At 45.6% G+C, this 14,151-nt stretch overlaps 1 protein-coding gene across 1 annotated transcript in view; it reads left to right on the top strand.

Moving 5' to 3' along the window:
* The first annotated feature begins 7,455 nt into the window (after window positions 1-7,455).
* The window catches only part of LOC149336856 (astacin-like metalloprotease toxin 5), a 47,698-nt gene continuing 41,002 nt past the window's right edge, over window positions 7,456-14,151 (top strand). The window contains exon 1 of the mRNA XM_089554781.1: window positions 7,456-7,572. Within this exon, the coding sequence (XP_089410907.1) occupies window positions 7,464-7,572 (109 nt within the window). The 5' untranslated portion in view covers window positions 7,456-7,463. The remainder of the gene's footprint in view (window positions 7,573-14,151) is intronic.

The following is a 14,151-nucleotide window of genomic DNA, read 5'->3' as shown; positions in this document are numbered from 1 at the left end:
CTCATCGTTGTAAGCAGCAGTTGTCGACAGAAAATGTCACGCTTTTCAGTTGGTGGAAACGGTCGTGACGTCACAGTGCGCGAATTTCAAACGGGGCCAATTGTGCTTTGGCTAGTAACCATGCAACCAATTGAAGGGATCGTATAGTGATGCTCCAAGTAAGTGGGACTGAGCTTAGTTAAGTGCTTAATTACTTAATTAGCCTAATTAGCCTTACTAGTCAGGCCATATAAATAAATAAAACCGATTAAGAAATTGGTCGAGCTCAGGAATCGAACCCCGGTCTTCGGCGTGGGAGACGAGCATGCTATCCACTCCGCCATGCCAGCTCGATGGTTTGGAATTAACAAAGGCGCGTCTAGTGAATACGGTGTCTTCACTCACTCTCATCCTCCTCCATTCCCTTCCGGCGAGGTTTAGGTGTCCACCGACAAATGAGAGACAGATACATTTCCTTTCCTCAAAAACCAATTTACCGACGAGCGAGGCGTAGAACCGAATGGGCGATGGCGTTCTATGGACTCCTTGGCAGCGTTGCAAGACGCTGTCGCGTTCCACTCTTAGGGGCGAAGCTTAACATCTCAACCACACATCAGTGACCACACTTTAGGTCAAAAAGTGCCCCCCTGAATTTTGTGAGACAGTTACTGCCTAATTTCCTTTCCTCAAATACAATTTTCATTTTCTTCATTACGGCTCCTCTTTATCTATCTTCTTTCACTCCCACTTCCTCCCTTCCTCTACGGTGCGGTTCAGGTGTCCACCGAGATGACAGAGAATTACTGCGCCATTTCCTTTCCTCAAAAAGCGTTGCGTTCAAAGGGCAAGGCATCGCGCCGAACGGGTGGTGGCGTTCCGTGGACTCCCTGGCAGCGCTACAACGCGCTGTCGCGTTCCACTCCTAAAGGCGAAGCTTAAGCGTCATTAATTAGTTAATTAGTATTCAGACATTAATCAGTAATTAACCATTAATTAGTGATTTGTCATCACTTAGTAATTAGTACTCAATTATATGTGACGCCACCGGTGCCACAGAAACAGCGAAGGTGGTGCGGAAAACGCTTCCGCCTCTACCCACTTTAGACAGTCAAAGTGCCCCCTGAATTTTTTTTTCCTGTTGGAGGGCAGGCCTCAGTCAGGTGCTTCTAGCGCCTTTTGCCTGCTCATCCTTGGTTTGCATATGTTTTGGGAACCAAAAAAATAAATAAAAAGATATACCACGCGTCGCAGGAAATCCACTCGTCTTGGGCGTTCTAGCCATGGTGCTTGGTGAATAAATAAATAAACAAAATTATAAATAATACTTAGTTTATGCGGGCTTAACGTCCCAGAGTGACTCACGCTGTGATGGACGCCGTAGTGAAGGGCTCCGGAAATTTCGACCACCTCGGGGTTCTTTCACGTGCACTGAAATCGCACAGTACACGGGCCTCTAGAATTTCGCCTCCATCGAAATTCGACTGCCGCGGGATCGAATCCGCGTCTTTTGGACCAGATGTCGAGCGCCATAATCACTGAACCACCGCGGCGGTGCCTGCAATATATATATATATATATATATATATATATATATATATATATATATATATATATATATATATATATAACAACAGATAGAAGAATGGCATTCTTGAGGCACCACTTCAGGTTCTTTTGTCACCAAAAACAAGAGTACAACGCCCGAATTGGCTGTCGATCTGTGTTAAAGATTCTGAACAGAACAGGCCTGTTTCATTCCCTATCAGGATTTAGAAAAGCAGGCTCATACGCGTAGTGGTGATGATTCAATGACAGCACATTTTGCTGTTTACTCAATGTACTTCAGACACCCGGAGGCACTCCAAAACACACTATTACAACCCATGGCAGACAGAAATGCAAGATACGGACATAATAAGCGTTACAGGTGTCACCAGACGTGTCTGGCAAAATAAGCCCATAGTAAAGGGTCGTTTATTGTTTAAGTAAGCGCTGGAGGGACGTGTATGGTAGTTGATAAGATAGTCGCGGCGTGCCGGAACGGAACTAATGCGAATAACTTAAAAGTGCAATGGATGATAAAGGTGGTAAACCGATAAAAAGTGTAGTTAGCAGGGGGCGTTCATCGATTGTTTTAATAGGCTTGCGTCACGCTGTGTTACTGCGCTTTAATCAAGCAGGAAACTGAAATCTCTTGCTGACCACTCCAGTAACCCGACCACCAGTCGAGTGCGTGCCTGAGCGAGCGTGTTGCACCTTCGGCAGTAAGGAACAGAGGCGGGGTGCACGAATAGCATCGGAAACCTGAAATCGCCATATTTGCCTTCAGCGCTGATTGCTGGACATTAGTTCTGACGTTAAGCTTCAATGAAAGTTTGTATTTGGAACTGTGAATAGAAAGCTGTGATCATGTACGAAATTCTAGAGGCCCGTGTACTGTGCGATGTCAGTGCACGTTAAAGAACCCCAGGTGGTCGAAATTTCCGGAGCCCTTCACTACGGCGTCCCTCATAGCCTGAGTTTCTTTGGGACGTTAAACCCCATAAACCATAAACCATGTACGACGCCATTGTGCCTACTGAAAAACATTAGCTGCTGCAAATTTTTCTGAAATATTCCGAGTGTTTAACGCACTTTGAACCAAGCTTGGAAAGAATCCAAAACGCCACACGCACGGATAAAAATGCATCCTGTTGATGTGACTTCTTCGTCCCCGCAAAATGGGAAGTAGACTGGGACCGCTTTTTTTGTGAACTGCCGAATCAAAGGTGTTTTAGAGCGCTTAGACATAAGTTGCTGCTTGGAATGCTGTTTTGGTTTGGTTTTAGGACGTGGAGGAGGAGACGTGAGCACGTTCACGAGGAACGCGTTGATGACGTGGATTGACATTGTACAATCGTCCTCTGCCTTTTGTATTTGTTACGTAGTGCTTCACATCCAAACAAAAGCGTATCTTTTAAAACTACAGAGAATGCTTACTACATTCTAATCAGTGCGAAAGCACGGATTTTTGCTACGCAGAAGACGACGATGAGCAGGCAGTGTCGCGAGACGGAGCGCTCGCGCTAGGAGAGAGAATGCGGACAGCAAACTATTTCGTTCGGGGTTGGTATCCATTGGTTTAGTGCCTACATATTAAAAGAAGCTGCCCAGGTGGCTCAGTGGTTACGGCGCTCGGCTGCTGACCCGAAGGACACGGGTTCGATCCCAGCCGCAACGGTTGCATTTCGGTGGGGGTGAAATGCTAGAGGCCCGTGCAATGTGCGGTGTCAGTGCACGTTAAAGAACCCCAGGTGGTCGAAATTTCCGGAGCCCTTCACTACGGCGTCCCTCATAGCCTGAGTCGCTTTGGGACTCTAAACCGCTTAAACTTTAAAAAAGGCGATAAAAAGAAAGGCGCATGGAAGCACAACTGACGGATAATCGCGGACGAAATCTTGCTGTGTCATCCCCGCTCTTCAAGCTGTTAGCTCAAAAACAATGCGGACGATAAAGGAAAGATTGAATGGTCTGGAATGAAAAGCCTAACTAGCAGTGAATGATATCAAAAGGAATCTTTGAAGTCAGCACATAGTTGATACTTGCGGATAGGAAATATTATGGAAACTTCCGCATTTTAAGAGAATTGCTTTCTCGAAGCCTTTAATGCCTCATCGTTGTCGGCAGAAGGTTGTCAGCAGAAAGTTGTCACGCTTTTCTAATCAGACCAGAAAAAAAAAAATCTTTGTGCACGACGGGATTCGAACCCCCATCCATATGTTCCGCGGCCGAGCGTACTAATGGCTACGCTACTTCCTGCCAACGTATATGTAAATCTCCTTGTATAGGACGCTGGAGAGGGATTGCAGAAAGACGTCGAATCAGACGGATGCCTCCCAAACGCCCTCCAGTGTCTCCAGCGTTTAAGATTCAGAAACAATTGCGCACTTAATTAACATCTTAACCACACATCAGTGACACAAGCAGCAACGGCGCGCTGAAGAATTTCGCCTCATCGCACTTTAGGTCAACAAAGTGCCCCCCTGAATTTTTTCTATTCGCCATTGTCCTTTACCAGTCCCTTCCGTTCCTCGCGCTTGTGTTTTCCGAATACCACTTACTTTCTCGCTTCTCGTTCGGCTTCCTGATATCTCCGAGTTTGCCGTGCACTTGAGAATGTGGTCGCATGATTCTCTCTTAGGCACATAATAGCAGCAGCAAGCATTGTCCACGATATGGAACATGCACCACAGTTTCTCTTGGCACATGGTAAAGGGTGAGATAAAAAGCAGCAGTGATTCATCCAGTAACAGTGTGCCGATATTGTTGCCAGGACCGCATAGCTTGAACTTACAGTGGGAAAGGCCTTCCAACTGAATTCTGTTTTCACGCGTCACTCGTCTTAGAAGGGCAATGAAAGCCCAATCAACCAATTTTTTTTTATGGTCTAGTCGGTGGTTTATCTTAAGGAAGGTAAAAGCAGCGCAAAAAAAAACAACAACGGGGACACAAGAGAGATACAACCAACAGGACTGGCGCTGACCTGCCGGTCCTGCCAGCGCCAGTCCTGTTGGTTGTGTCTCTCTTGTGTCCCCGTTTTTTTGCGCTGCTTTTACCGCCCAATCAACAACCGCTTTCCAGCAAACTTAGTTGCACAGGCGCGGTGCGAAAGGTGGTCGGGCGGTTATGAGAAAAAAAGAAAAAGAAAAGAGAAAAAAAGTATCTGTCTTCTCACGATGGACTCCCCAACCGCGACGTGAGGGAATGGGCGAAGGGGGTAGCCGGAACGAAAGTCTCCTATTATTTTAAACTACCTGAGGTTCTTTAACAGGCTTTGGCATCGAAAAGCCCACAGGCGTTTCTGTATTTCGCCCCGCCGAAAAGTGGCCGCCGCGGCTAGGATTCAATGCCATGCCCTTGTCCTCAGCAGACGAACATCATAGCCACTGATCCACTAAGGGTAGTACTGGCGACCTTCCAATTTCTCTCTGCTGTCTGTCAGAACGCACAGTGACACACACCATGTTATAACCAAGCCGTAGAACCCTATTGTCAGGCCTTTGGTGGTTATGCTTGGACAAAGCAAACGTTCTTGACTTGCCCTCGTGCTAAACAATCACCGTACTTCCTCCTTCCACAGTGATATCCTTTCTGCGTTCTTTCTTACGGGAGAGTTGGGTCGCACCATCGCCGAATCTTCGCCCCGTTCTTCGGCCATGGCTAGGACAACTTATGGATCCCGTGCCAAGCTCTGCAGTTGTCATTGTGGCCTCTCAGGCTCCTGTGTAAAGAGAACACGAGCGTAGCGCATCGTAATTAAACATATTCAGTCAGAAGGTACTGTTTGAACCAGTTGCCAAAAATTCCTGTCACAATTTCTGATGCACCTTGACGTCCCCGATGCTCACTTACGTGCTGACACGGCGCTTCGAAATCATGATATGGCGTGAAAAACGTGTAGGTGAATGGCGGATTCGGCTTTATGTCTATTTGACTCCGGACGGAGATGAGGGTTCGCACAGATGATAGCAATGGGCCGAAAGGATTCTCATCAAACTTATGAAACATGGCGACTTTTCTAGTTATGCATCTTAATAATGTGACTCAAGTGACCGAATCGGGCTTAGGGAATGCAAGCACCATGCGTGCATCAGATTGTGGGGAGATACAACTTCTCTAACGCTGAGAGTAAGTGTAACCTTTTGCCTAGGCAAACTGTCAAGTGAAGAGGGGTTTAACGTGGCGTATTGAAAGAGCACAACACACAGGAAGGAAAACGAAGACGTGACACACAGTCACGTGCGCCCTCGTTCCTGTCTTGCGCAATTTGGCACGATGCTTCCAAACCGAGCCCAACCCGCCGCAGTGACTAGGTGGTTATGTAATTCGGTTGCCGGGCCCAAGGTTGCACGATCGAATGTCAGCCCAGGCGGCCGCATTTCGTTGAAGGTGAACTGCGAGAATGTCCGTGTATTGCGCGTTGCCAGTGAAGGTTAAAGAACCACAAGCGGTCAAGATTATTCCGGAGCCATCCGCTACGGCGTCTCACAGACCACGAGAAGCTTTGGCACATTAAACACCACATACCATACCATACCATACCATACCATACCATACCATACCATACCATACCATACCATACCAGCTAGCTAGAGGTATACATATTTGTGACCTTCCTATTCCAAAAGCTAGTGGGTAAGTGCACAGAAGCTAGCGTGGCTACATGGAAATTCCCGAAAAGAAGTGGCATTCCAAACTTGAATATAAAGGTAATAGCTTTCAACCTCATCATCATCATCATCAGCCTGACTACGCCCGCTGCAGGGCAAAGGCCTCTCCCATGTCTCTCCAATTAACCCTGTCCTTTGTCAGTTGCCGCCACTGTATCCCCGCAAACTTCTTAATCTCATCCGCCCACCTAACTTTCTGCCGCCCTCTGCTACGCTTCCCTTCTCTTGGAATCCACTCCGTTACCCTTAAGGACCAACGGTTATCTTGCCTTCGCATTACGTGCCCTGCCCAAGGTCACTTCTTCCTCTTGAATTCGACTAGGATGTCATTAACGCGCGTTTGTTCCCTCACCCACTCCGCCCTCTTCCGATCTCTTAACGTTACACCTATCATTTTTCTTTCCATAGCTCGCTGCGTTGTCCTTAAGCTGAACCCTCTTTGTTAGCCTCCACGTTTCTGCCCCATAGGTGAGTACCGGTAAGATACAGCTGTTGTATACTTTTCTCCTGAGGGATATTGGTAAACTGCCATTCATGATCTGAGAGAACCTGCCATATGCGCTCCACCCCATTCTTATTCTTTTAGTTATTTCCCTCTCATGATCCGGATCAGCTGTCACTATCTGCCCTAAATAGACATATTCTCTTCAACCTCATCACTTGATAATGTTATAGCCCGGCGAGAAAGAAGACTTGTCGTACGACGATGATGAGTCCTCGCCTCTGCCACTGGTGTCTAGTTATACACGCGACACAAGTACAAGCCCGACAATTTACCATCTTCTGTGGGAGTGAATCGGGCTGCAGCAAATCCGCGCTCAGCACCTCAACTCATATGTTCGCAGCTTGTACGATGCCCCGGAATTCCGCTCGAGCCAAGGACACGCTTTTGTCCTTGTGGGCTTTTACGCGGAAACCAACGTCGACCGACGCATGTGCATTTTCCTGCCCTGCTCCCCCACCCAGTAACCAGGCCACAGAGCCATCCTGACAGCGGTAGATTCAATCAATCAACATACAATAGCGACATCCAGTGGCGCACTTAATCAGAGCGTAAGGTTTCATGACCGCTTGTGCCGAGTTTCATTGTTATTTCAGCGCAATCGATTACGAAGCTCGCTCATACAAGTGCCGCTGTGTCGTGAGCTGCGAGGACCGTATCTAATCGCGGTGGCCGAAGTTCGACGTGCGCGCCACTGCTATCCGAGGTCCCAAGTATATATAACTGCGGCAAGAGCGTTACTGTTTCAGCAGCAACTGAGTAGCAAGTTCATCATGCGTTTCACTCCAGCTACGAGCATTCCCGTGTTCTTCATTACGTTCGCAGCATGGGAGGCTCTCGGGCTTCCTGTGGTTCAACCAGGGGCTGACTGGAAACATCCGGGTACGTTATTTTGCAATATACACGGTGTTGCGCGTAACGCGCGGCGACGGCCCAGTGGTTATAAAAAAAGAAAGTTGTACTTGTTGCAGGTGTGAAATAGAAGCGGTTTTGTTAGATGCCACGAAGAGAAGGGTATGACTGTTACGTTTATTTTTTCAGTAATGCTAATAAGTGAAAAATAAGGTACAAGGCTGAGTAAAAGTTCCCCGGTGCTTGGAAATAATATATCCGTTTTCGAGTGGGATACAGAAATCACTATTTTTTTTTGTATCTGCTGACTCGTTTATCTTCTTTCTAAATATGCCTGGCCCAGTTCTCTTCGCAAACCCAGTGAAATAAGGACCTCATGACTCGGTGGTCACTACTGTTAATATTTCTCAGTTCTTTGCAAATTCAGTCAAATAAGGGCCTAGTGACTTGGTGGTCACTACTGTTAATATTTCTCAGTTCTTTGCAAATTAAGTCCAATAATGACCTTGTGACTCGGTGGTCACTACTGTTAATATTTCTCAGTTCTTTGCAAATTCAGTCAAATAAGGACCTTGTGACTTGGTGGTCACTACTGTTAATATTTCTCAGTTCTTTGCAAATTCAGTGAAATAAGGACCTTGTGACTTGGTGGTCACTACTGTTAATATTTCTCAATTCTTTGCAAATTAAGTCCAATAAGGACCTAGTGACTTGGTGGTCACTGCTCTTAATATTTCTTAATTACGTTGTACCTTACCACTGGACGTTAACTTGCCAGCTTGTAAGACACTGGCATTGGAACACAACGTGCAGTACATTCCATCTTTATTCTAGGCAAATGGTGCATTCGAAGTCCTATTTCGGTTCATGCGTTTAAAAAGACGGCATTCACAATTTTTTTTTTGTAGATAATTATACAGACAGTTCTCCTCGACTTTCCCGACACATTAGTTTGCAGCTTGCTTCCTGTCTGTGAAAATCTCTCAGGCCACCGATTCCGCCATTAAAACACCAAATTCTGTTCATTGACGTTATGAGTTTTCCATGAAGACTTTTCACTGCTTGGTCTCTATGATTGTACGTTGGTGTGTAGGCCTGCACTGCCTTCAGATCGTACTTCTTGTTAAATAATATTACGATGACTGCTACCGCTTCTTTACTACCAAATGATTCGTCCATGTTTCGCCTACATCACTAAGAATGAGTGTTGTTCTTGGTCATAATCAATTCAATGGCTCTCGGCGGCTCATCATCATCATCAGCCTAGCTGCGTGCACTGCTCCACTTAACCCCTCTAATCTCCCTCCCGTGGTCCGGATATGCGGTCACTACCTGCCAGCCCTTACAAAAAGTTTAGACAGTCTATAGAGTGTCTATAGACTTCTGTCTATAAAGTCTGTAGTGTGTGTATAGACAAATCCTAGAGAACAGTCTATAGGCAACACAAATGCCATAGAGAGTCTATAGTCAATCAATGGATTTACGGCCATACACTTTTAGTGGACTTTTGTCTATAGACTATGAATAAACAAAAAGAAATATCTATAGGAAGTCAATAGAGTCAATAAGAAGTCTATAGACTGTCTATAGACCATTTTTATAAGGGAGTGCTTAAAGTCCGCATTCATCTAAGGGAGGTCTCTAGTGTTACGAACATGGGTGCAGAGGGAAAAAAAGAGGGAGAGAGAGAAATCGGCTGGTGGCTTGTTTCACGCGTCGTTTCGTACGAAGGTGAGACATCATTTTTAAGTGTCGCTGTTTGCTCAGTTTATGTCATAGATCTGAAACAAACGATCGCCACGCTCTGTTGTGTAGCCTTGGAGCAGAGTGACCAGCTCTGAATTGACTCATGGTGTGAGGGCATGGGTTTCCATTTTTGGTTTGGTTTGGTTTGGTTTATGGGGTTTAACGTCCCAAAGCGACTAAGGCTATGAGAGACGCCGTAGTGGAGGGCTCCGGAAATTTCGACCACCTGGGGTTCTTTAACGTGCACTGACATCGCACAGCACACGGGCCTCTAGAATTTCTCCTCCAAAGAAATTCAACCGTCGCGGCCGGGATCGAACCCGCGTCTTCAGGGCCAGCAGCCGAGCACCATAACCACTGAACACTTCTGCCCTTTGTTGTATGTGGGGTGCTGCCAACTTTGGATTTTTATCCGTCTCGGGTTTTAGATGATTGTTAATAAATTTCACAGCTAAATTTCAATACTACAGAGAAGAAATGTTTCGACCACCACTCAGGAGAAGAATAAAAAGTGGTCGAGATATGTTTTTCTAGCAATCTGTTTAGCCTCGTTTGAATAACGTGCTTCATTAGCTTACCTACACATGAGGTAAGCGAAATGGGCCTCAGGTTTTCGAGACTTAGTTTCTTACCTGGTTTTGGAATAAGGACTAGATTGGCCTCTTTCCACGCAGGTGGGATTCGACCCTTGTCCCAACATTCCTGCATGTACGCTGTTAGGTTTCTAAATGATGCTTCATCCAAATTCTTCAGCATGCGATTGCTGATTTTGTCTGGAAACTTTACCCCGACACGATGATCGGATTCAGGACACATCTTTCTGGATGCGATGTTATGCTTCAACTTAAAGAACAAGTCCTAGACAACGATACAGCTGATACCAGAGTAATAGTCGGCCTAGACGTGGCCAAAGCTTTTGACAACGTTGACCACGCAGCCAAACTAGAACGCTTGGAAACTCTAAATGTAGGGGGAAAGGTATACAACTACGTGAAGGACTTTCTTTCAAACAGAACAGTTACTATCAGCCTAGGAGGAAAGGAAGAGAAAGGCATAAGGCTGGGCAACAAAGGTACTCCCCAAGGCTCGGTCCTATCACCAACACTCTTCAACATTGCAATGATTGGCTTACCAGAGAAATTGGCGTGTATAGAAGGACTCAACCACACAATATACGCGGACGACCTCACCCTCTGGGTTACCAGAGGCAGTGACGCGCACATCGAAGGTACTCTCCAAAGAGCGATCGAGGAAATTGAGTCGTACCTAAAACAAGTAGGACTCAAATGTTCTGCCGAGAAATCGGAAGCGCTCTTCCTCGGTCCACAAAAGAGACAAAGAAAGCCCCATGAACATGGGATAACGCTAACGGTAAACGGGGAAAAAATACCCTCAGTGGAGATGATTAGGGTACTGGGTCTTAGGATACAGAGAAACGGTAAGAACACCGAAACGATACGAAAACTCGAATCGAGTGTAGGCCAGACGTGTAGGTTACTCAAAAGAATAGCAAATAAACACGCGGGAATGAAGGGTACGAACCTCTTAAGACTAGTTCAATCATTTGTAATCAGCAGAATCACATACGTGGCACCATACCTACGGCTAGCCAAAGCAGAAAAAAAAACAAGATCGAAATCCTAATTAGAAAAGGCGTCAAAACCGCCCTGGGCCTCCCCCCGTACACATCCACCCAGAAAATTCTGAACATGGGGATTTCAAACACACTAGACGAGCTCATTGAGGCTACCAGAGTAGCGCAACAACAACGACTCCTACGCAGCCATTCGGGGCTAAAAATACTAGAAAAGCTAGGCTTCGAACCTCGAGCGCGGCTCAAACACACGGAGAATGTCCCAACAGACATAAGGAACAAAATCAGAATCCCACCACTCCCAAGGACTATGCATCCGGTACACCATGAGGTTAGGCGAAAGGACAGAGCGAAAGCTCTGCAGAAAAAATTAGCCAATAGATAGGACGTGGTTTACACGGACGCGGCGGAATATGAAGGCAGAACGGGTTTCGTAGCCCTAGCGACGAGGGAGGGCGGAGACCGAGTCTCGTGCTGCAGCACCCAACAGAGAGATGTAACAGCGGCTGAGGAGGTAGCCATTGCGCTGGCTTTAACTCAACGGAATGTCAGGGTGACTGTAACAGATTCCAAATCGGCTATCCGCAACTACAACGCAGGCAGGGTATCTGTCGAAGCAGTCAAAATTCTGACTGCCGGCCCGACACCGGCAGAACTAATTAACCTTGTTTGGACTCCGGCCCACGAGGGCCTCCGGGGAAACGAGACAGCGCACGCATTGGCCCGAGGACTCACACACCGGGACCCCAATGCGGTCTCGTCGAGCAGAGAGCCCCTTCAGAGGGACGAGGAGCTGAACACGTACCAAGATATTCTTAGCCATTACAGATTAGGAAGACAGACACTACCTGGAGGATGCAAGGGCCTGAGCAAAAAGGAAGATGTCATATGGAGAAAGTTACAGGCGGGAGTTTTTCCGAACCCACTCGCACTAAGCAGATGGCATCCGGCAATCCAAGACCCGAGGTGTAAACAGTGTAATGAAATAGCAGACATGATCCACATGGTGTGGACATGCCCTAGCCACAACGAACCAGACATCTTCAATTTTAGACCTATTTCTTGTAAGCAATGCAGTGCTCAACCGTAATCCCGAAGTACATATATTTGATGGAATATCTGACCACAAAATGATATCTTTAACAGTTCAACTTCGCCGTACCACTGACATTGAAAGAAAAAAAAGTTTCGTTCCAAACTTTTCGCGCGCTGAAGACGTCGATATCTTAGACGCCATGGATAGGTCGCTGTCGGATTTTATCTCGCTTTCTGAATCAAGCACGTGCTGTGTGTGAGCTATGGTCTTTCTTTAAGAACCTAGTCCTGAAATGCGTCAAAAACTTTGTTCCCCCGAAACTAAGTATATAGCAGAGCAAACGTCCATGGATGACGAAGAAAATAGTACGGATAGGGCGGAAAGCTAAACGAATAAGAAAACAACACCGTCAGCGTCCAACAGAGATTAACGCCAGTAAACTTTCTAACATACGCCTCCAACTAAAAATGGCCATTAAAAATGCAAAGGAATACTACCAAAGTGTATCTTTGAAGAATTATCTGCTTTCCTCCCCTGCTAAGTTTTGGCGACACTTTTCTTCGAAAAAACAGCCCCTATCCAGTTTCTGCATAGACGGAGAAACCATAACAGATAAATGTTTGATTGCAAAGACTTTCAATCAGTTTTTTTGTTCGGTGTTTACGAATGATGACGGTCGAAAGCCAACCTTTAATCCTTCAATTGAGTGCCCACCCATTGATAATATCTCAGTGACTGAAGAAGGCATTTTATCCCTCTTGTTAAATCTAAATATCAAGAAATCGCCTGGAATGGACGGCATACCTACTGCATTTCTTATGAGATACGCCGAGTGGTGCTCGAAGTATTTGTGTATTCTGTTTAATAAGTCTTTATCGTGTGCAGCACTTCCAAATGACTGGAAGTACGCAAAGGTTACCCCAATACCCAAAACAGAAAACCGGTCGCTTATCACTTCGTACAGACCAATTTCATTGCTGCCCACATGCGCCAAAACACTTGAACATATTATATTCAAACATATTTCGGTCTTTCTGAATGACAACAACATAATTGATTCCAGGCAGCATGGGTTTCGAAAGGGATTATCTACAACAACGCAGCTTCTCGAAACCATTCACGAATTCGCAGCAATTTTAGACAAGCAGGGTCAAATTGATATGATATTCATAGATTTCGAAAAGGCATTTGACCGCGTGTCTCATTCTAAACTACTTTTAAAACTACAGCCAATACTTAAAAATGATCTGCTGCTTGCATGGATTTCTGCATATTTGTCATCACGGCGACAGAGTGTGTTTATTGATGGTGTGCGCTCTGACTCAGCACCGGTACAGTCGGGCATTCCACAGGGATCCGTCCTTGGGCCTCTTTTCTTTCTTATCTTCGTCAATGACATAATACAAGTAGTGAACGTGAAAATAAGGTTATTTGCAGATGACTGCATACTATATCAAGAAATCAATAACTGCAGTGACCAGGTTTGTTTGAATTCATCACTGGCCAGCGTAGAAGAATGGTGCGCCACATGGCAGATGACTATGAATGCAAAGAAAACGGTCGCTATGTCAATCACGCGAAAACGAAACCCTTTAAAATTTTCTTACAGCATTGGCGGTAATATTCTGTCTACGGTCAGCAGCTACAAATACTTGGGTCTCGTAATTACATCTGACCTCAGATGGAACGAGCATATATCATATATTTCAAAGAAAGCAATGCGCAAGCTTGGTTACTTGAGGAGGTCGCTTCGACAATCAACACAAGAAATCCGTCTTTTAGCGTACAAAACGTACATTAGACCAATTCTTGAGTACGCCTCAGTAGTATGGGACCCGTATACCCAGAAAAACATAACACAGTTAGAAAACATTCAAAGAAAATCGGTCAGATTTATATTCAACTGTTATAGCTGGCAAGTATCTCCGATGGTTCTTCTAAACAATGCAAACTTAAAGCCATTAAAATTGAGACGGTATATGGACAGACTGAAATATATGTACCTACTATATCATGATATGCTGGGAATAGATAAGGATGTGTACATTAAATTAGTTTCTAAGCGCGCAACACGATCTAATCATTCGAAAAAATTAAAAGAATTTTCTTGCAGGACTAACGTGTTTAAAAACTCATTTTTTCCACGGACAGTAAGTGAGTGGAATGCGCTCACCTCGAGTACAGTGGAATGCCCGACGGTCCAGTCATTCTGCGGCATGCTTAACAGTATTGA

Source organism: Amblyomma mixtum, chromosome 7 (genome assembly GCF_055824585.1).
Source record: "Amblyomma mixtum isolate Tamu chromosome 7, ASM5582458v1, whole genome shotgun sequence".
Lineage (NCBI taxonomy): Eukaryota > Metazoa > Arthropoda > Arachnida > Ixodida > Ixodidae > Amblyomma > Amblyomma mixtum.
This window is presented reverse-complemented; position numbering and strand designations above follow the sequence as displayed.